The 19,471-nt window shown below is 43.5% G+C and overlaps 4 protein-coding genes across 5 annotated transcripts; 1 reads left to right on the top strand and 3 right to left on the bottom strand.

Annotated features, from left to right (window-relative positions):
• Nucleotides 1–1,490: 1,490 nt before the first annotated feature.
• Nucleotides 1,491–7,532, top strand: tmed4 (transmembrane p24 trafficking protein 4). The gene is made up of 5 exons (XM_080031414.1): nucleotides 1,491–1,666; nucleotides 2,646–2,746; nucleotides 2,839–2,964; nucleotides 3,607–3,753; nucleotides 5,970–7,532. Exons 1-5 carry the CDS (start codon nucleotides 1,531–1,533, stop codon nucleotides 6,117–6,119), a joined length of 660 nt encoding a protein of 219 aa, XP_079887540.1. The 5' UTR covers nucleotides 1,491–1,530; the 3' UTR covers nucleotides 6,120–7,532.
• Nucleotides 7,533–7,896: 364 nt separating this feature from the next.
• plpbp (pyridoxal phosphate binding protein) lies at nucleotides 7,897–11,462 on the bottom strand. The gene is made up of 8 exons (XM_080030348.1): nucleotides 11,335–11,462; nucleotides 10,633–10,740; nucleotides 10,499–10,534; nucleotides 10,327–10,402; nucleotides 10,096–10,236; nucleotides 9,855–9,997; nucleotides 9,184–9,282; nucleotides 7,897–8,738 (listed from the first exon to the last, which is right to left on the bottom strand). Exons 1-8 carry the CDS (start codon nucleotides 11,422–11,424, stop codon nucleotides 8,559–8,561), a joined length of 873 nt encoding a protein of 290 aa, XP_079886474.1. The 5' UTR covers nucleotides 11,425–11,462; the 3' UTR covers nucleotides 7,897–8,558.
• Nucleotides 11,463–12,033: 571 nt separating this feature from the next.
• snrpg (small nuclear ribonucleoprotein polypeptide G) lies at nucleotides 12,034–14,352 on the bottom strand. Its single transcript, XM_080030646.1, has 4 exons — nucleotides 14,227–14,352; nucleotides 14,019–14,041; nucleotides 13,380–13,504; nucleotides 12,034–12,271 (listed from the first exon to the last, which is right to left on the bottom strand). The coding sequence occupies exons 1-4, from the start codon at nucleotides 14,256–14,258 to the stop codon at nucleotides 12,221–12,223; spliced, it is 231 nt and encodes a 76-aa protein (XP_079886772.1). The 5' UTR covers nucleotides 14,259–14,352; the 3' UTR covers nucleotides 12,034–12,220.
• Nucleotides 14,353–15,108: 756 nt separating this feature from the next.
• On the bottom strand, nucleotides 15,109–18,630 carry LOC307252776 (uncharacterized protein). 2 transcript variants are annotated; one of them, XM_080030557.1, is made up of 2 exons: nucleotides 18,534–18,630; nucleotides 15,109–18,088 (listed from the first exon to the last, which is right to left on the bottom strand). In XM_080030557.1, the coding sequence occupies exon 2, from the start codon at nucleotides 18,067–18,069 to the stop codon at nucleotides 16,471–16,473; it is 1,599 nt and encodes a 532-aa protein (XP_079886683.1). In that variant the 5' UTR covers nucleotides 18,070–18,088; nucleotides 18,534–18,630; the 3' UTR covers nucleotides 15,109–16,470. The 2 variants fall into 2 exon arrangements, with proteins under 2 accessions (XP_079886683.1, XP_079886682.1); XM_080030556.1 differs by having other exon boundaries at nucleotides 15,109–18,091; nucleotides 18,534–18,615.
• Between the last annotated feature and the right edge of the window lie 841 nt (nucleotides 18,631–19,471).

Genomic DNA, 19,471 nt, shown 5'->3' with positions numbered 1-19,471 from the left:
CTGATGACCTTGTCCAGCTTCTTCCTGTCCCTCTCTGTGATGCTGCTGCTCCAGCAGGCTACTCCGTACAAGATGGCTGATGCCACTACAGAGTCGTAGAAGGTCTTCAGGAGAGGCCCCCGTACTCCAAAAGACCTGAGTCTCCTCAGGAGGTAGAGCCGACTTTGGCCCTTCCTGAAGAGAGCGTCCGTGTTATGAGTCCAATCCAGTTTGTGGTTCAGATGAACACCCAGGTACTTGTAAGAGACCACTCTCTCAATGTCCCGTCCCTCGATGTTCACTGGGGCGGGGGCAGCAGAGTGGCGTCTGCGGAAATCCACCACCATCTCCTTGGTTTTCCCCGCGTTAATGAGGAGGTGGTTCCGCTGACACCAGTCCACAAAGTCCTGCGTTAGTCCTCTGTACTCTGCGTCGTCGTCCTCAGTGATGAGTCCGACGATGGCAGAGTCGTCAGAGAACTTCTGCAGGACACAGCCGTCGGTGTTGTGTCTGAAGTCTGCAGTGTAGAGGGTGAAGAGGAATGGTGCGAGGACGGTCCCCTGGGGGGCCCCCACACTGCAGGTCTGGACCTCAGACACACAATCCCTGGATCTCACAAACTGAGGTCTGTCTGTGAGGTAGTCCAGGATCCACTCAGCCAAGTCGTTGTCCACTCCCGCCGCCTCCAGCTTGTCCCTCAGGAGCCTCGGCTGGATGGTGTTGAAGGCGCTGGAGAAATCAAAAAACAGAATTCTCACAGCGGTGCCGGGCTTCTCCAGGTGGGACAGTGCACGGTGGAGGAGGGAGATGATGGCGTCCTCCACTCCGATGCCGGGCCGGTAGGCAAACTGCAGCGGGTCCATCGCTGAGTTCACCGTGGAGCGGAGGTGGCCCAGAACGAGCCTCTCCAGGGTCTTCATCAGGTGGGATGAATTAGCTATGGTGGGCCCCCTTTGATTAAATACACTTTGTTTACACACCCCTTTATAGAGCCTAGGCTGAGTATTAACACCAGATTTTTTTTCAGCACACACAGTACGGACAGGTAGTGTTCTCCAGAATCACTAACTCCACTTTTAACTTGTCACACTTATGTGTTATAATCTTATAGGTCCATGGTTATAATGTATTCATACTTACAATCGTTCACTGGTAACCGTGTTCCTTTGACATAGTAATTTTGACCAAAGGTTCGATGTAACTTTAGATTCTAAAGCTTCATGAGACAAAACATAAAACAGAGTGAAAAAGATTCTTCCCTTTGGCTTAGCTTAGCCTATGTATCTTATTGTCGTTCTGCCCTTATCAATGCTGTAATAGAGTTTTCTAATAGTAACCTATGATTGTGAAAGCTGTCAATCACTCAATCACACACACCCTCTCATCGTGGACAGTGTATGGGACTGGAAGTGCTGCTGCCTGCGAGACGAGTAGCAGGGCACTGCGGTCCCTCGTCCTGAGGAAATCCCCCTTCCTTCCTTGTTCCGCAGTGCGCGGTGACGTCAGCTGGTCAGGTTGTTCGGCTGATGTGAAAGGTGAAATAGGCTCAAGATGCTTGGTATCTCTGCCACGGGGCTCGTTTTAACGTTAGCTTGGATTTATCCAAGTCACGGGCTCTACTTCCACATAGGGGAGACGGAGAAGAAATGTTTCATTGAAGAAATTCCCGACGAGACCATGGTTATTGGTAAGTTGCTGTGGGTTCTTTAGCTTGACTAGCTAACTAGCAATGCACGCGAGCAGCTGGCTCCAGCAAAGAAGATGATGCTGCACTGAGTAGAACATAGTAGAATTGACAGCCGACTGGTGCCCCGAAGAAACCTCATAGTGTCTTTGTTGTAGAATCCCTTTGTGAGCGATGTATTTAGATTATATACTCAATAATGGTCACAGGGCATGTCACTAGTGAACAAAAATGCAGTGCAAAAATATTCGTTTTGTTCTTACACGACAGCTGTTCGCGACGGACAGAACTAAATTGAGGTTGAAAACTCAAAGTAAATGCATGATACATATGTAAATAATAGTGTTTTTTTTAAATATAGGCCTACTACCTGAAACCAAAGGTGACCCAATTCCTAATACAGAGCTGAAAACGAGCATCACTCACAAACCTGTACATCCGGTTAGTCTGTAACCTGCACAGAGCAGTCGAAAACACCGTCTGTATTATATAATATGTCTAAATAACATATACCTCCTGTGTCAAGAAACTGATTCAATGAAATCAATCAAGTGTATCCAACTGCAGAACGCTTTTCAAATATATAGACCGATTCTGCATCTCTCAGCTCATCATGCAACATGCATATTTGGTACAGTCAGTGTCAAGAGTTGGCTCCAGCATTATTTATCGAAGCAGTGCATGAATTTGAGGTTCTACACAAAGTTAGATGAGATTTTTTATATTTCAACATCTTAAGCGTTATTTAACATCCTCACATTGTATTGTGTGCATGTTTACTTGCATTTGTTTTACTGATCATACTTTCGTCAATTGAATTAGTTTGTATTTATCTGGCAGCAAATAGTGCATAATGTTGAATACTTATTATATTCATTTTTTTATATTTAATTCTGTTGCTATGTTACTGGTGCAGCAGACTCCCTTTGTTATTCTTGAGTGATTACTGGATGGCCTAATGTAATGTGTGCCTGTCTGACAGGGAAGTACAGGACTCAGCTGTGGGACAAGCAGACTGGATCCTTCCTCCCAGCGACGCCCGGCCTTGGGATGCATGTGGAGATCAAGGATCCTGACACGAAGGTAAGCATGGAGGATGTGGTGTTATAAAAACACACCCACTTGGGTCTGTATACAATGTGAAGACATTATTTTTTCTTCCAATTTTTCCCCAGATTATCCTCTCTCGTCAGTATGGGTCTGACGGACGGTTCACCTTCACCTCCCACACTCCCGGAGAACATCAGATCTGTTTGCACTCCAACTCCACCAAGATGGTTCTGTTTGCAGGAGGAAAACTGGTATGATATGGTATTAATAAAAGTAATTGAACCTGCATGTTTATTTGCACAAATTGAGGGGCCGCTTCACAAAGCAGGATTACCTTTTTAAAGCAGATTTAGCTCTACATGATGATCAATTGGTCCCCACAGATACAAATGTACTGCCAATTTCTAGTTCTGAAGCCAGCTTCTGCTAACAATGTTTTTTTAATTTCTTAAAAGGTGGAGTCAGCGATTCTGTAGAATGTTTGTTGTCAAAATTACTTCTTGTCAAAATCAGTGAATATCTCCCCACTATCCGCTACCTGTCCATCCAGTAAAATCCAGTGTTAATACATAGCCTAGGCTCTGTAAATGGGCATGTCGCTAGCAATGGTGGCACCCTTTGTTTACTTAGGAGTTTAACCTTCTTTGAAAAATTCCCATCACCACTGTACTTTTGGGTAATTGTATGCCTTGTGGAGGCATCTAACCACCATGCGGTATTTCTAGTTATTCTCTCTTCCCCAATTTTCCAGTTTTTCAGGCCTGTTCAAAACAGGTTTTCCACAATAAGCGCACCTTCTTCAAGCCTTTTCCTGTATAAGACGTCCTATTTCTTTCAATGTCCACCAAACACAAGCACGTAGAGTTCCAACTGTCTTGTTCTCAACGTTGTAGAGAGTGCATCTGGATATCCAGGTCGGAGAACACACCAACAACTATCCTGAAATCGCAGCCAAGGACAAACTGACGGAGCTGCAGCTGCGAGTGCGACAGCTCCTGGACCAAGTGGAACAAGTCCAGAAGGAGCAGAACTACCAGAGGGTCAGTGAAAAACATGATGTGGGACAACAGGTTTTACATTTCACTTGCATCAGCTACAAATTAGAATCACAAATACTTAAATGATCCCTGGGGGGGGGGGAATTGGGTTTGTTACAGTTGCTCCAATTAAGTATAGAAACACATGTATATTCACATCAGAAAAGTATTATAAGTCTAATGATTTGTGAGTGTATATACAGCCTCGGAAAAAAATTAAGAGACCAGTCTGGATTTTTCTTAAATCTTCATCTCTACATTACTTATTGAAAATACTCTAAATGACTATATCTTTTATTGTGAATTTGGTAGAAATGTTGTCAGCCGTTTATATTATAAAATCAAAATGTTAATTTTACTCAAACATATGCCTCTAAAGCGTAAAACAAGACACACTGAACATTTGTAGTGGTCTCTTAATTTTTTTTCCGGAGCTGTATATACAGGTCCTTCTCATATAATTAACATATTGTGATAAAGTTGATTATTTTCCATAATGTAATGATAATAATTGAACTTTCATATATTTTAGATTCATTGCACACCAACTGAAATATTTCAGGTCTTTTGTTGTTTTAATACTGATGATTTTGGCATACAGCTCATGAAAACCCCAAATTCCTATCTAAAAAAATTAGCATATTTCATCCGACCAATAAAAGAAAAGTGTTTTTAATACAAAAAAGTCAACCTTCAAATAATTATGTTCAGTTATGCACTCAATACTTGGTCGGGAATCCTTTCGCAGAAATGACTGCTTCAATGCGGCGTGGCATGGAGGCAATCAGCCTGTGGCACTGCTGAGGTGTTATGGAGGCCCAAGATGCTTCGATAGCGGCCTTAAGCTCATCCACAGTGTTGGGTCTGGTGTCTCTCAACTTCCTCTTCACAATATCCCACAGATTCTCTATGGGGTTCAGGTCAGGAGAGTTGGCAGGCCAATTGAGCACAGTAATACCATGGTCAGTAAACCATTTACCAGTGGTTTTGGCACTGTGAGCAGGTGCCAGGTCTTGTTGAAAAATGAAATCTTCATCTCCATAAAGCTTTTCAGCAGATGGAAGCATGAAGTGCTCCAAAATCTCCTGATAGCTAGCTGCATTGACCCTGCCTTTGATAAAACACAGTGGACCAACACCAGCAGCTGACATGGCACCCCAGACCATCACTGACTGTGGGTACTTGACACTGGACTTCAGGCATTTTGGCATTTCCTTCTCCCCAGTCTTCCTCTAGACTCTGGCACCTTGATTTCCGAATGACATGCAAAGTTTGCTTTCATCCGAAAAAAGTACTTTGGACCACTGAGCAACAGTCCAGTGCTGCTTCTCTGTAGCCCAGGTCAGGTGCTTCTGCCGCTGTTTCTGGTTCAAAAGTGGCTTGACCTGGGGAATGCGGCACCTGTAGCCCATTTCCTGCACACGCCTGTGCACGGTGGCTCTGGATGTTTCTACTCCAGACTCAGTCCACTGCTTCCGCAGGTCCCCCAAGGTCTGGAATCGGCCCTTCTCCACAATCCTCCTCAGGGTCCGGTCACCTCTTCTGGTTGTGCAGCGTTTTCTGCCACACTTTTTCCTTCCCACAGACTTCCCACTGAGGTGCCTTGATACAGCACTCTGGGAACAGCCTATTCGCTCAGAAATTTCTTTCTGTGTCTTACCCTCTTGCTTGAGGGTGTCAATGATGGCCTTCTGGACAGCAGTCAGGTCGGCAGTCTTACCCATGATTGCGGTTTTGAGTAATGAACCAGGCTGGGAGTTTTTAAAAGCCTCAGGAATCTTTTGCAGGTGTTTAGAGTTAATTAGTTGATTCAGATGATTAGGTTAAGAGCTCGTTTAGAGTACCTTTTCATGGTATGCTAATTTTTTGAGATAGGAATTTGGGGTTTTCATGAGCTGTATGCCAAAATCATCAGTATTAAAACAATAAAAGACCTGAAATATTTCAGTTGGTGTGCAATGAATCTAAAATATATGAAAGTTCAATTATTATCATTACATTATGGAAAATAATCAACTTTATCACAATATGCTAATTATATGAGAAGGACCTGTATATATAGCATCAACGTATAAAAATAGCATCAAGAAATACTATATCAATAATACTATAACAGCTCTCTCATAACAATTAGTGACGTCTACCATTTCATTTATCGCACTGTTGAATATTGCACATGAAATGAGTTGACCTCCCGTGTGTCATGTCTCCTTCCACAGTATCGGGAGGAGCGCTTCCGCATGACCAGCGAGAGCACCAACCAGCGTGTCCTCTGGTGGTCCATCGCTCAGACCCTCATCCTCATAGTCACGGGCATCTGGCAGATGAAGCATCTCAAAGGCTTCTTTGAGGCCAAGAAACTGGTGTAACATGGGGAAGAGACGGACTTGACGGTGAGACAACCTCCCCCCTCCCCCCCCCCCCCCCCCGCAGTGCAGAAAACAACCCAGGTGGAGACACATATGGTACAAGCACGTTTCACAGAGGCAGCTCTCTCAGTCCTGGGCCACGTGTGTGTTCTCCTCCTAAAAGTTTTTAGGTTATCAGTTTACTTATTCTCCGTTAGCAACAACTGCCTTTTTTTTATTGTTGTGTTTGTTGTGTTTTCCTGACAACACTGGGCTAGTTTCTATCTTGTGTGCAAGAAGAAGAAGCAGAGACAACATCTGAGAACGGACATGGTCAGTCAGCAGGAGTGAATGGCCACTGCAATGCGTACAGAAGAATGTTAAAGTGATAGCGGAGTAGTTTACTGAGGCATGATTTGATGTTGTTACTGACTGTAAACATCGTTTTTTATAACCACAGCTGGGTCCGTCAAGTGGTCTCACTTTTTCCGCAAATATTACACTGGCCTAATCCTAACCCTCCTCACATGTCCATGGTAACGCTTTCCTTTAAGCTCTGGTTAAGCATTTATAAGCCCCGAATAAATGATTTATAGCAGGTAAACCGGAATAAACAGTTAACCACTAATAACACAGTATATCACCTAGTAGTTTTCCTCCAGGGCCTTCATCCTCTTCTATTGCTTTTCATCTGTTGACGGAAGTAGGTTCAGCTAGAATGGAGAGTGAAGATTTATTTGCAGTATATAGAATAAACTATCATTAATCCGTTGAGAGTTTTCACAGGAGGAGTTACAATTGTTATTTAACCATTAAAAATGTTACAGCCAGCTTCTTATATATTGCTTCTGGATGTGAGCCACAGGGTGAAAGTAAGGCTTAAGCGTCCCTCCAGAACCTCTGTACTATCTAGCCAGAGCCCAGTTTCTTGGTCTGTAGATACATTTGTGATACTATTGATAACAGGATTCTGCTGTATGTTGTAAATAACAGGTGAAGCTTATTGACTGTCCTGTTCATTTTTTTCTAATGCCTTTTACACTGATTGAATGAAGCTCTTCCAATTGCATTGCCATTTTTTTTTTTTTTTTGCAGTCATTTAACTTATTTATTGAGCAGTTGTAGCGTGTATTCTGTCGCTGAGATTAACTCAAATGTACTCTAATTTATAGCAGCTATTGACAGCATTTTAAAACATCTAACACGTTCTGTTTATTTAGATTTACAATGGGGAGGATGTTGTCATGATTAGAATGTAATATAGAGAGCCTGTGGGTTAACATGTTTTATTTCTTTTGGATGCAACGTTTTAATTTGAGTCCAGTTCTTGAAATTCGCTTTATATTTGGGCTTTCCTCTTTCCAAGTTAAATTATCACTATGTGGTCCAGATGTCATCTCCATGTGCTGATTAAAGGAACTTTGGCCTAACGACTGTCCGTCTTAAGTTTTTTTTTTTGGTCCACTTTACCGATAACTACAAGAAAAACACAGCAAAAGGCAAAATGTTTCCAATAATTACATTTATTGCTTGGTTTTGGCTTCCCCTTTTGAGCCAGATTCCAAACCAAACAACGCCTTGTTGAGACGGCAAACGAGTGTGTAACCACAGAGCTTATAGCCCCCTCTGCATCACAATGAAAGCACTCTCCATGGTGACAGAAACACACACTGACCTTGTGACATCTTTGAAGAACCCACCGCGACATTGAGAGAGCCACAGCTTAACACGACATCATCGATTTGCATAGATTCCCTCCCGCTCATCGAACCAGTCACACACACACACACACACACACACCGAAGCACAGATACAAAAGCACTGTCTGCAGGTTTTCCTCTTGGCTTTGTGAATTATCAAGAATAGAGATCTGACACGTGGCACACCGTACGAAAAACAACAGCAACCGCACAATACCATGTCATTATAAAGGGATTAATGATTTATTAAATCAAGTCTTTGTTTCATCTGTACAACAAAAACGGTACATTGCACTGTGTGGGACACCGTACATCGTCAAGCACATTTCAGCACTGTCACATGTTCGGGTCGGAAAGGTAGAAAATATCACATCAGCAGCACAACAGAACAGATCGTCACTATCTCGCAGCTCGTGTACATCACCATGGGTTTTCAGTAGTTGTACATTTGTCTTGTGTCCGGTAATGTTGTGGGACAGATTTCCATGAGAAGGAAGTCAAGAGCACTACAGGTTAGTGACACACTACTTTTTAACTTTTTAAAAAGGTAGAACTAGTTCTGTACCGAATGCCACTTTTTAAGGCTTAAAAAGAGCAAAAAGGGGCACAGGATTAAGCAAAATACACTTTAAAATGATGCAAGACATTTTGCAATCCTACCTCCACATGGCTCTTAAGTTTGCACGTGAAGAGCTTGTTTTTTTTTCTTGTTTTTTTTAATCTTTTCTTAAAGTTACTTAAAGAGGAGGAGAGGCTCTTCTTATTTTCCGGACACGGAGAGGTGCTGCATCTTGGTGGCCGCCTGTTCTGACAGCGTTTTGGCCGTTTTCTCCGGACTTGCAGCGGGACTGGGATTTGGAGTGTTGTTGGCACTGTTGGGATACTCCCTGTTGCCGAATATGACGCTGCCCACTCGCACGTTGGTACTGCCCACGTCGATCTTAAAAACGCACGGAAGCAGAGATACAACATTCAGTGAGTTGGGACTGCAAGAGTCTGAACGGATGGATTTACATGCACCCATTACAATTGCCACAGTGGTGAGTCTTACAGGCGACTGAAAATACTCAAATGCAATCTTGAATGAATCCTTTGTGTTGATTATAGCGTCGCATATTGAACTTCATATTTGTCTATATTTCATCAACAACATGTCAATAAAAATAAATTTAAAAAAAAACAGTCAAATGATAAGCAAATTACTCAAGTTGTGTAAGTCTGAATCAAACTGACATCAAGCCATCTGAATACAGGCTTCTAAATACTGAACACCTAAATAATAAAACAAACTGATAAAAAAAAAACTTCCACAGTCAAGTGTATTACATTCAGAGAGTGGAAATTATTCTATTAGCTTCCATATTTGTGCTTAGAGTGAAACTCACCGCATGTTCATAATCTGTGGACATGCCCATGCTGAGCTCCACCTCCTCCATGGGAAGCTTCATGCTGTCACACAGCTCCTGCCTCCGACTCAGCAGCATCTGAAGGAGTGACACCAACGTCAGACACGCTATATCAGCATAGACACAATCTATCTACAATCTAGATATGGATCTCTCTCATTTGGGTAAAAAAAGCTGGTCTTTCTTAGCCTGATAAGACCATCCCGATCCAACCAGCTTCACATTTGTTTCTTTAACCACAGATCAGTCTGGACTTCCCCAATCTCTGTGTGGAGGAGTCTGGTAAAGAAGAAGGCCGGGCCAATCAGGATCTGCGTTCTGACCTTTTTTTCCCCCCTTAAAGTGGAAGGCAGCTTCTGATTGGCTCATGTAGTCGTCAATCTCGCCTAATGAGACTAGCCATATATATCACAAGCTTAATAGTATACCCATGTTGACGTCAACCACTACAAGAACCAATCAAGGGCTGCCTTCCACTAACGGATGGGGCCTAGCTCCTCCCCAAAGTCCAGACTGATCTGCTGGAGAGAAATGAATGTGAAGCTAGCTGGTCACGCCAGGCTAGCTCTACCTCTTGAGCCATTGCCTCTCAAAACACATTGCAGGTGATGGAAAGCAAATGCAATGCATGTTCCTCCTTGTTTTTGTACCTGAAAGTCCGGGTTAGGGCCCAGGCTGAGGTCGTAACCATAGCGCCCGATGGTCATCAGTCCTAAGAATTGCAAGGCGGTGCACTTGGACACGATGTGCTTCACTGTGGTCACCGTGTCCTCTGGTGGCAGGCCGTGTTTATCTGTAACACACATTGGACACACCGTTTGAGGACAACTGACTTTTAGTTCGTACCCAGTAGTACGCATTTGTGATCAGCTGAAGAAATCAAACACTCACTCTGCTCTCCGCTGGTGTTGATCTGCACCATGACCTTTAACCTCTGCGTGCTGGCTCCTCTCAAACGCTGCCACGAGCTGTTGACCCTGTCGGCCAGTTTGGCAGAGTCCACCGTCTCCACGAGGAACAGGTTGGGCACAGCTGGTAAACATGAAGGCCACACTCAGTCCTGCTTTTTCACAATTAAAATGCGGCTGGAGCACATGAGGAGGGTCGACTTATATGACTCACCCAGGAGCTTGTTGACGTTGTTCTTCTGTAGATGGCCGATAAAGTGCCACTTGATTTCCGGACACGAGGCTAAAATCTGGATGAGGGGGAAAAAGATACCCAGTGAAAACACAGCATAGGAGGGAGAAAGTATTTAGTAGTCTACAATAAATTATAAAGTAGGTAAACCTACCAGAGGGTCTGAAGCTTTATCCACAATTTCATTAACCTGGAGTGGACATAAAGGACGAGGTCAAGTCTGTATTCATGAAGTGACACTGGGGGACTTTTAGGGATGCATGCAGATCAGCAGATGTCTATACTCACATAGTTTTCTCCAAAGTTACGCTGCCCCTGACTATAGGCCTCCACAACCATTTCCGGGGGCTTTGTCTTGCTGACAGCAACAAGGCGCGGAGGCACAGCAGGGAGATCCTGAGGAAGGACAACACAGCTCGTTTGTCATGTGTATCATCTGTATTTTATGCATCCAAGATGACTACGGTTTATGGTTGCTGCCGTGTTAAACATCATGCATTCAGCTGTGCTACATGGTTCAGATCAGAAGTAAAGAGCTACCGAGAACCATCTGGATACTTCTGGAGGGATGCTGTGATTCTCTGCATGCTTTGACCTAGATATCCACCTTGATGCTTTTGTAATGTTGGAGCACTTGATGGACATCTTGACTGGTGGATAATAGTCAAGGAGGTCTAAGGACAAGCTTCTGTCTAACCGTTATCGTGTAAATGAGCAGACATCAACAAAGTCGTGATTAGCGGCAGTATTATTATGCAGCAGCATCATACACACACTATGGGAGCATCATCATCATGCTGCTCCCACGCACACGAAGCTGTCGCTAAACCATGCATGGTGTTATGAAAGTGCTGCCACGAGCTCGGCTGTCCCCCGGCCAAAGGTTGAGGTGTTAGGCAGCCTTTACACAACGAGTCGTGGTGTCGCAGCACCGAGACCGGAACACCGGCATCACGGCTGCAAAACAGGTGCCTCCCGGGCTTCAGTTACCTTGGGTCGCCGTACCGCTGCCTGGTTCACCCGCTCCACTACAGACCGTAGCGCCTTACCAACCTCCTCCGACATTGCTGCTTTCCACATACCGTCAGACGGCTATGACGGACAAACGTAAAGAAACGTTGTTTGTGATGACGTCAGTCGGCTTTCAAAATAAAAGTCCTCCGAAGGAGAAAGAGCTTCCTACATAAAGCGCCCTCTATCGGCCATGCTTACAACCGCAAGGACCACCACTGCTACTGACAAAGCTGTGCGTCTGTATACTTCCCATATCGTAATAACCTCTGGTGCCCACTGCTCTACCTAAGGCTAGTGGGTTTTATCCAGTCACGTTACATTAAAACAGAACTAGAATAATAAATGGCAACACTGTTGTCCACTGATTCATGTTGCCATTTTCTGATTTTAAGGTTGTTTATGTCCCTTCAAATCATCGATGAACATATACAGATTTGTGTAAATAAAGTGTGTCTGTGTATATCAACGATATAATTTTAATTATATTTAATCAAGTTTATAATTTAGCTACAGCACAGCTCTTCAGAGAAGTCCCCTTACTTTGGTGGAAGTTACCTTCAGGGGTTAGTAAAGACATACTATTACCATATATAATCAAATATTTGACCAAATTATAAAAAAAATTATCTGAGGGCTGATACACTGCCCATCAAAAAACATAACACACAAACACAATTACAAAGAAAAACAGATTTATTCACAAGATTACACGATTCAATACATGTCCAAACAAAATGTTTCTGTCAATGAAAATCAAATGAAGACATAATAGACAAGACATGGCTTTGCCTCTTCACAACAACAAAAAAACTAACTAAAAAGGGATATCAGGGTGTAAAAAGGTGTGGATTCCTCTCTTCTCTCATACTCTCTCCAAGGCCTCCACCATGATGATGCTGTTTCCTCTGATGACCTGTGAGAAATGAGACCACAGAGTACATTTCCAGTGAGTCAGAGTACACTCCAACAGCTTTGTAATTTTAACTCCTGAATAGTGCACAATTCTTGGTATAAAAGCACACAGCAGGCATTCAAAATGGTCAGACTGGCTCAAGAGAAAAAAGCTATTTCAACAGAAAATAAATGGGCCATGATGACACTGTGGGGAATTAATGGAACAAAGCCATCTTAAATATCTACACGGCTAAAAAAGGACTATGATCTGAACCAGCAGTTTTTTGCGATTTAAAATCACCTCACTGGTCTACATAGTCTGTATATGTTTTGGGCTCTGAGTGCTGCTAAAATGCAGGTGACCTACTCCCAAAACTGTGCCTGATCGCTTCCTGTATAGACACAGATGGAGGAGTGACGCTGCAGCTGTTCTACTAACATGCTGCATTTACTACATCGCCTGTGTACACATTGTTCGGTACAGCCGTTGTGAAAAAGACTTTTGAAAGACACAAACAATGAAAGCAGTTTTTACAAGAATAGGTTTGGACATATTTCTATATGTTCCCTACGGTGAACAAACTCCATGAGCATACATAAACCAACACTGAATGTATCCACTAACAAGAATTGTGTGATAAGCCCATTGATTTATCTTCCTACTCCAGCACTATGAACACTCCCACACTCTATTGTATTTTGACTCAGTCCCACACACACTTTCCTACAGCTCCAAATACTCAGAGTTGCCATCTCCCATATAATGAATGTGTTTTTCAGACATGTAAGTGTATAAATTAATAAAATTGTGTGTAAATTGAATTTTGTGGACATTGTGCGATGTGAATTAATCCGCCACTGAAAATAGTCCCAGACAAATGTATTATTTCCATTAAGTATTGTATACTCCCCATTTGATCATTATTATTACAACAATAAGGTCTTTAGTAGGAACTAATCACACCCACATTAAAAACTTCCTGAATAAAAGGCCAGTAAATGGTCCAATAAATTCCTTTGCTAGCAGAAAGTAATGTGGGCACGGCATAACAGTGCACTATGACGTAAACAGAGACTGTATTTTTTCCTGTTTTCAACAGAAGAGTAACGCCAGCCGAGGTACTGACCACCATGCCGATGGTGTTCTGTTGTCCTCCTGGGCCCGTCTCCACTGAGTCGTCCACCACCAGGTTCATGAACGGGTCGAACCCTCGCAGGACGCCCTGCACCTGTCTGCCTCCATTCAACTTCACTAAAAAGGACAAAAATAAGACACAGATTAATTTACACGTTGGGTTCAATCGCACACATGCACCTATTAAAGGATTTACTCTTGTGTTGGTTGGTGTCATGTTAGCAGGAGATTGAGTTGGATTGCTGAATCCCAACATCATCATTTAAAGTCCACTTTCCTGTCTTGATCATGTTGTGATAGTAGGTGACAGAAAATTACACCATTGCCATTGTTCCCCCTTCTAAGAAGTCAAATCCCAAACTTACCAGGCTCAATAGTGAGAGCGTATAGTGTCTTTAAATAAAAATGTTGCACAGATATGCAATCGCCACTATAATATTAAACTCTGGTGTATTCTTTTTTGTATACAAGGGACATTTAACGTCCTCCATACTTTAGGAACACGCTAAGCTTCCTGTTTTCCATGTTGCTTCAGAGCTAGTTGGTCATAATGATATCTAGAAATAAAGCGAACATGTTTACAAGCTCACGTGTGCTTTGAAAAGCGGTGTGAACGATCAGTTATACTCACAGGAAAGCTTCTTGTCCATGAACCTGAAAAATAAAAATAATTGTTTAGGGTTACAAGGGTTTACAGATGGTATAAAAGCCAGTTCAACAGGCTAGCTACTGTTAGCATATTTCATTCAACAATGTCTGGTCGCTGTGCGGGCACCAGCTCGACCGTTTACAGTATAAAGCATGCACAAATCCCAGGTATAATTAGTTTAAACACTTACTTCTTGAGCTCGGGAGGATGTGCTTTGCTCATTTTGTCTTTATTTTCTAGAAGCCGACGGTTCGTACGATTTTCGTTTCACAAACCCGCGGAAGGAAAGCGTGCGATGAGGGAGCGGAAGTTGGGTTCACCGGATATCAGTACACCGCCACTACGCGGCCGGGAGGAGGTACTGCCAGTACTTGATTTCTTGGTTTGTTGTACCGGGTTGTACAGAACAATTATCTTTTCAGCAGAAATGTTTCAAGGTTGTTGTTTTTTTTACGCATACAGATAGAAAGGAAGGAAAATGTATAGTTTCTAAAAATAAAATAAACGTTTGATGTTCGGGTTCAGCAGCCTTCATATAGATTCTTCAGGCTGCAGAGAAAATAAGATATTTCACCTTAATGTAAATTAGATAGATATGATGGGATTCGCTCACTGGTCACATCTCATTCAGAAATGTCACACAAAACTGACTATTGTTGATGAGAAAACACTTATGCGAACAGAATGGGACTAAATTGTATGTTTTCTATTAAATGTGCCTCTCTCAACCCCAAAACATCTCAATGTTTTATTTACTTATTTTTAAATAAGGGGTTATTTATTTATTTTAAATAAGGGGATTAATTATGAGTCTCATTCTGCTGTATGATATGCGGACTCTTAAACATGTTGCAAATGCAGCAAGCAAACAAAAATAAAATGCATCTCAATGAGGCGTCTCAAAAAATAGTAAATATTGCAGGTAACTGTGCAGATTGTACACTTTGCTTTTCTTGCTTACCGACTACCCAGTTAACACATAGGAAAGGCTTTAATCAATCACATAGGAATCTTTTATTATGTTATCTAGAAAGAACAAAAACTCCTCTCCAAAAGACCTCGAAAAGTGGAAGCTTCAAAACTTATTAAATCATTCTCTACATCGTCACAGTTTGAAAACAGTAGCTGAAAATCCTTGAGAAAACCCCCCCCACCCCATGTTGATCGTAGTTCATTCACCAAAGCTCACTTACGAAGAAGAATCACACTACACACTGAAGGGCTGCCAGTCTGTTTGCATAGCTAGGTAACGCTACCCATGGACACGCCAGCTGTAGACAGGCATTGTTCTGGGTGTGACCATCCCTGTAGGCCTATACAAGTCTGTCCACACATTGGAACATTCAAAGATACATGGTAACATTTGATTTGACACTGTGATTTCATTCATACCAGAAATACTCTTCACCAAAGCACTGCTACAAACACGCTGACTATCCCAAAAAAGTGTCACCCAAAAGTTCCCACCAATTTAATAGCAATTATTATTGCCAAGAAAATGTATTTTCTTTTTGCTACAATGAAGCAGAACACACATCTGACTAAACTAAGCTGACGCATATAGCAGATGTCGCGTGTAAAAATAGACTTAGACAAGATATCTCCGGCAGTGCTTTGGCTTGAAAAAATAATGGTTGTTGTGTCCTTAAGGCTGAGATGATCTTGGTCCCGATTTAAGTTTATAAGAGCATATCAGCTTTCAGATGGGTTTGAGAAACGTGGTCATCTGTTTTACATGGTGGCGTGTCAGTGATGGTAAAATCAAGTTGATATGCAAAACTCTTAAAGAACCAAACTAGTGGTTTTGCATGTGTATTTTCTTCCACTGGTTTTTAATGCATTTTATTAAGATAATTAACTTGAAGACTTATATTTAGTTAAATTTGAGTTTAAGCTGTGAAGCTAAAATTCATTATATAATTTGATATGTGTACATTATTAGGGGACACTACAATTGATCTTTATTTAACCAGACAATGTTTTATAAAAAGGCCTACATTTCCTTCTCACTTGTTTGATTTCAGCATATCTTGTTAATGCAAAACTACTCTGCAAGTGACTCAAATGTGAGATGAAGGAGTTTTCAGATGTATTCCCACGCAATGATAATGTTAAAAGCTAACCAGCCAAATGGTCACTGTGGTGGAACTCATAGAAGTAGACAAAATTGTTTGCATCAAAGCATGTGTGATTTTGACCTAAAGGGCTAAATAAAACATGAAATACCGCAGTTTGGTCCTCTAACAATCCATTTTCTCCAACCCTGGCCATGTTGGTACGGATTACATTGATTAAAACACTTTTGAAAACAAGACGTTCTGGATGCTCAATCAATGAACTGGTCAATCAACAAGAACTCTCAATCACTACACCCTCTTCTCCAACCCTTCAAGGCAAAAAGGCAATCGCTGAGAAAACACTCAAAAACTAAATGTCAGGCTTTGCTGGCCTGGTGTGTGTAGCCCTCCATGACGCTGTCCTCCTCCACACGGACTCGTAGGTGCTCCTGACAGTGTTCTAGGAAAGCGTCCAGTGCAGAGAAACCCTGCTGACATGGCACACAGTGGTACAGCCTCTGTCTCTTTGAGCCGGGCCCTTTACTTGTGTCCATCTCACTGGTGCACACGCTGCACTGCCTCCTCTTGACGGAGGACTGGTGGAGCTCCACGTGCTCCCTGAGCTGAGACTGCACAGAGAAAACCTCTGCACAGGAGGGGCATGGGAACTCTCTCTCCTCCATCTCCTCCTTCCCCTCAGGCATTGCTCTGCTCTCCCTCTCTCCTCCATCGGTAACCTTCTTGGATTGGACCACTTTCCTGGGCCTCCCTCGAACAGCCCTGACAGCCTTCTTAGCAGCTAGGCTAGTTTTGACTTTATTTGGTCTATCCTCTGACAACGTTGAGTCTTTGGCGGTCAATACTACAGACTGGCTTATGTCTTTGATTGCGGTGAAGTTGCAGGCTGCGTGTCTGATGTGAGCCCCAAGCGACAGATGATGTAAGAAGACCTTTCCGCATAGCTGACACGGATAGGCCATTACTCTCCTGCGCTTGGTTACATTGATGACTGGTCTTGGTTCTATCATGATTTTATCTCTGCTGTGCCTCTCCTTTCTGTGCCGGTGCAGCTTGGAGGTGCTGCTGAAAACCAGTTCGCAAGAGCGGCAGTTTAGAAACTTAGTTTTGGATTTGGATGACCCTTTAACTGGATCTCCACGCACGTTTGTATGCCCCTCTTTTCTTGAGTCTCCTCCACTATGTGCTCCTTTGGTCTTCTGTCCCTGCTTAGCCCTCAACAGCTCCTCTGCATGGCTGTACTTTACGTGGCGTATCAGTCCCGCCTCTGTGTCAAAGCCTCTGGAACAGTATCTGCAGCACACGCTGTGGGCTCGGCTGCTGGGCCCCGCGATGTCGGAAGAATCAGAGCCTGGCGAGTCTCCCTCAGAAACAGGTGGAGAATCATCTGGCAGGCTGTTTGCATCCGCTAATTTGGACAATGGCGATGGAGGTTCACTACAACCAGCCTGCTGATGGTGCAGCAGGGCCTGCTTCTGGCTGAAGCCTCTCCCACACAGGGCACACGCGTATGGGCTACTGTCCAGGAGGTGAGATGACTGGTTATCTTGCGGCTGGCCTGGATCTGAGGCGTGACTCGTACATGCAGGGCACAGAGAACCAGGCTGGGACTCACCGTGACAGAGCTGACAAGGGGATGAGTCTTGGTTGCACTTGTGCAGCTGTAAGGTCGACCTCAGGGAGAACTCCTGCCCACAAGAGGGACACCGGTGAGGCTTGGGCAACGCGTGTTTGAGATGCTGGTGGTGCAACAGATCAGTCCCATAAGGGAAGCCCTTGCCGCATTCTTGACAAACAAAGGAGAGCAGGTGTGGCTGGGGATGCCCCTGGCTCTGTGTGTGCTGCTTGGTGTCAGCCCGTGCGATGAAGCTGGCGAGCCTGGACAGTGTGTCTGTTGCCCCACCGGAGCGGCTGAATGACTCCCGGGCCCTTGTGGTGCTCCAGCTGAGTCCATCCATCCTTCTTTACAAGCTCCACCTGCTTTAGTGGAGATAGACGTTTTAGTCATTAACTGGGAAATCACACGAACACAAGTTCCAGAACAATAGATCAAGGCAACCAGAAGGGTTTAGTTCAATAAGTATTTAAGCTGCTGTTACTGACACTGAAGTGGCAGTTCACCAGCTAGTCAACTTCTGATAGAGAGAGGAAGCGTTCATTCCTGTTAGCTTGTTCGTCTATCCTTCAAACGTTACTATAACTGGGGGCTCGGTTTCGTTTAACAGCAAAACAGAAACTCTGTTACACAATGCTGAACAGGAAGAGCTCCAGTTAGTTAATCGTCAACACAACCATGGTAGCAGCAGCATTACAAACGTTACAGCGCTAGCTGCGTGTTTGCTAATGTTAGCTAGCTGCTAGCTACGCTAACATGTTATCAAGACTGTTTCGGTTCAACAGAACAGCTCAGCTGTGCACTTACACTCACGGGAAACTGCCAGCTGTTTATTTCAGACGGTGTTCGGCGTAAACAGACTCCTCTGGCATGGCTGCTCGACTCAAAGTTTGGTTTGTATGGGGGGTTACTTCTACAGTGACGCTGGTCACGTCACTTCCGCCGCGTCACCGTCCCAAAAAATAATATTAATACCTATTATAAATATATAGGCAGGGCTGGACTGGCCATCTGGCATACCGGGCAAATGCCCGAGGGGCCGGCAGCCTTTTGGGCCGGTGAGGTTAAAAAAAAAAAAAAAAAAAAAAAAAATTAAAATCTTTTTTTTTTTTTTTTTTTTTTTTTTTTTTTGGACCCTCGGCTGTGTGACTCGGCCCGGCCCGGCCAAGTCACACAGCCGAGGGCCGAGGTCCCTTCCCTCTCGGGAGTGCCATGGACATATAAATGTGCGTGCAGGCTGTCAACTTCACCTGAAAGTTACCAGGCCATTACTCATTATGATTGGTTCTAGGCTAGGCCTGGCCCAATCACACACACAGCAGAGGGCTGCCCATTCAGAGGCTGCATTGAGTTGTATTATCACGCATTCAACTTGTACTCAGTAATTATGAGCATCTGACGATGGTCAGTTTTACATTCAGGGCCGTCGGACTGCGGACAGGCTTGGGGGGGCCCAAGGCAGAGGGGGGCTGCACCCAAGAAAAAATAAATTATTTTTTTGATTTATATTAATTTTACTGGCTCAATATAGGCCCCTGATCTTTGAAGGCCCCGACATTTTTTATTTAGGGGCTATGAAGATCAGGGGCCTATATTGGGCCATTAAAAAATACAAACGAAGGGAAAAAATTCCCGAAGCTGACTGGATTTTTTAAACTTTCTTCTTTCTGCTTTTTGGTCATTCTGTGTCTTTGAATCATTCCAGAAAATAGTACTAAATAGCTTACATAGGAAACAGTTGATTT

This window comes from Ammodytes marinus, assembly GCF_949987685.1.
Source record: "Ammodytes marinus genome assembly, chromosome: 7".
NCBI classification, from domain to species: Eukaryota; Metazoa; Chordata; class Actinopteri; order Uranoscopiformes; family Ammodytidae; genus Ammodytes; species Ammodytes marinus.
This window is presented reverse-complemented; position numbering and strand designations above follow the sequence as displayed.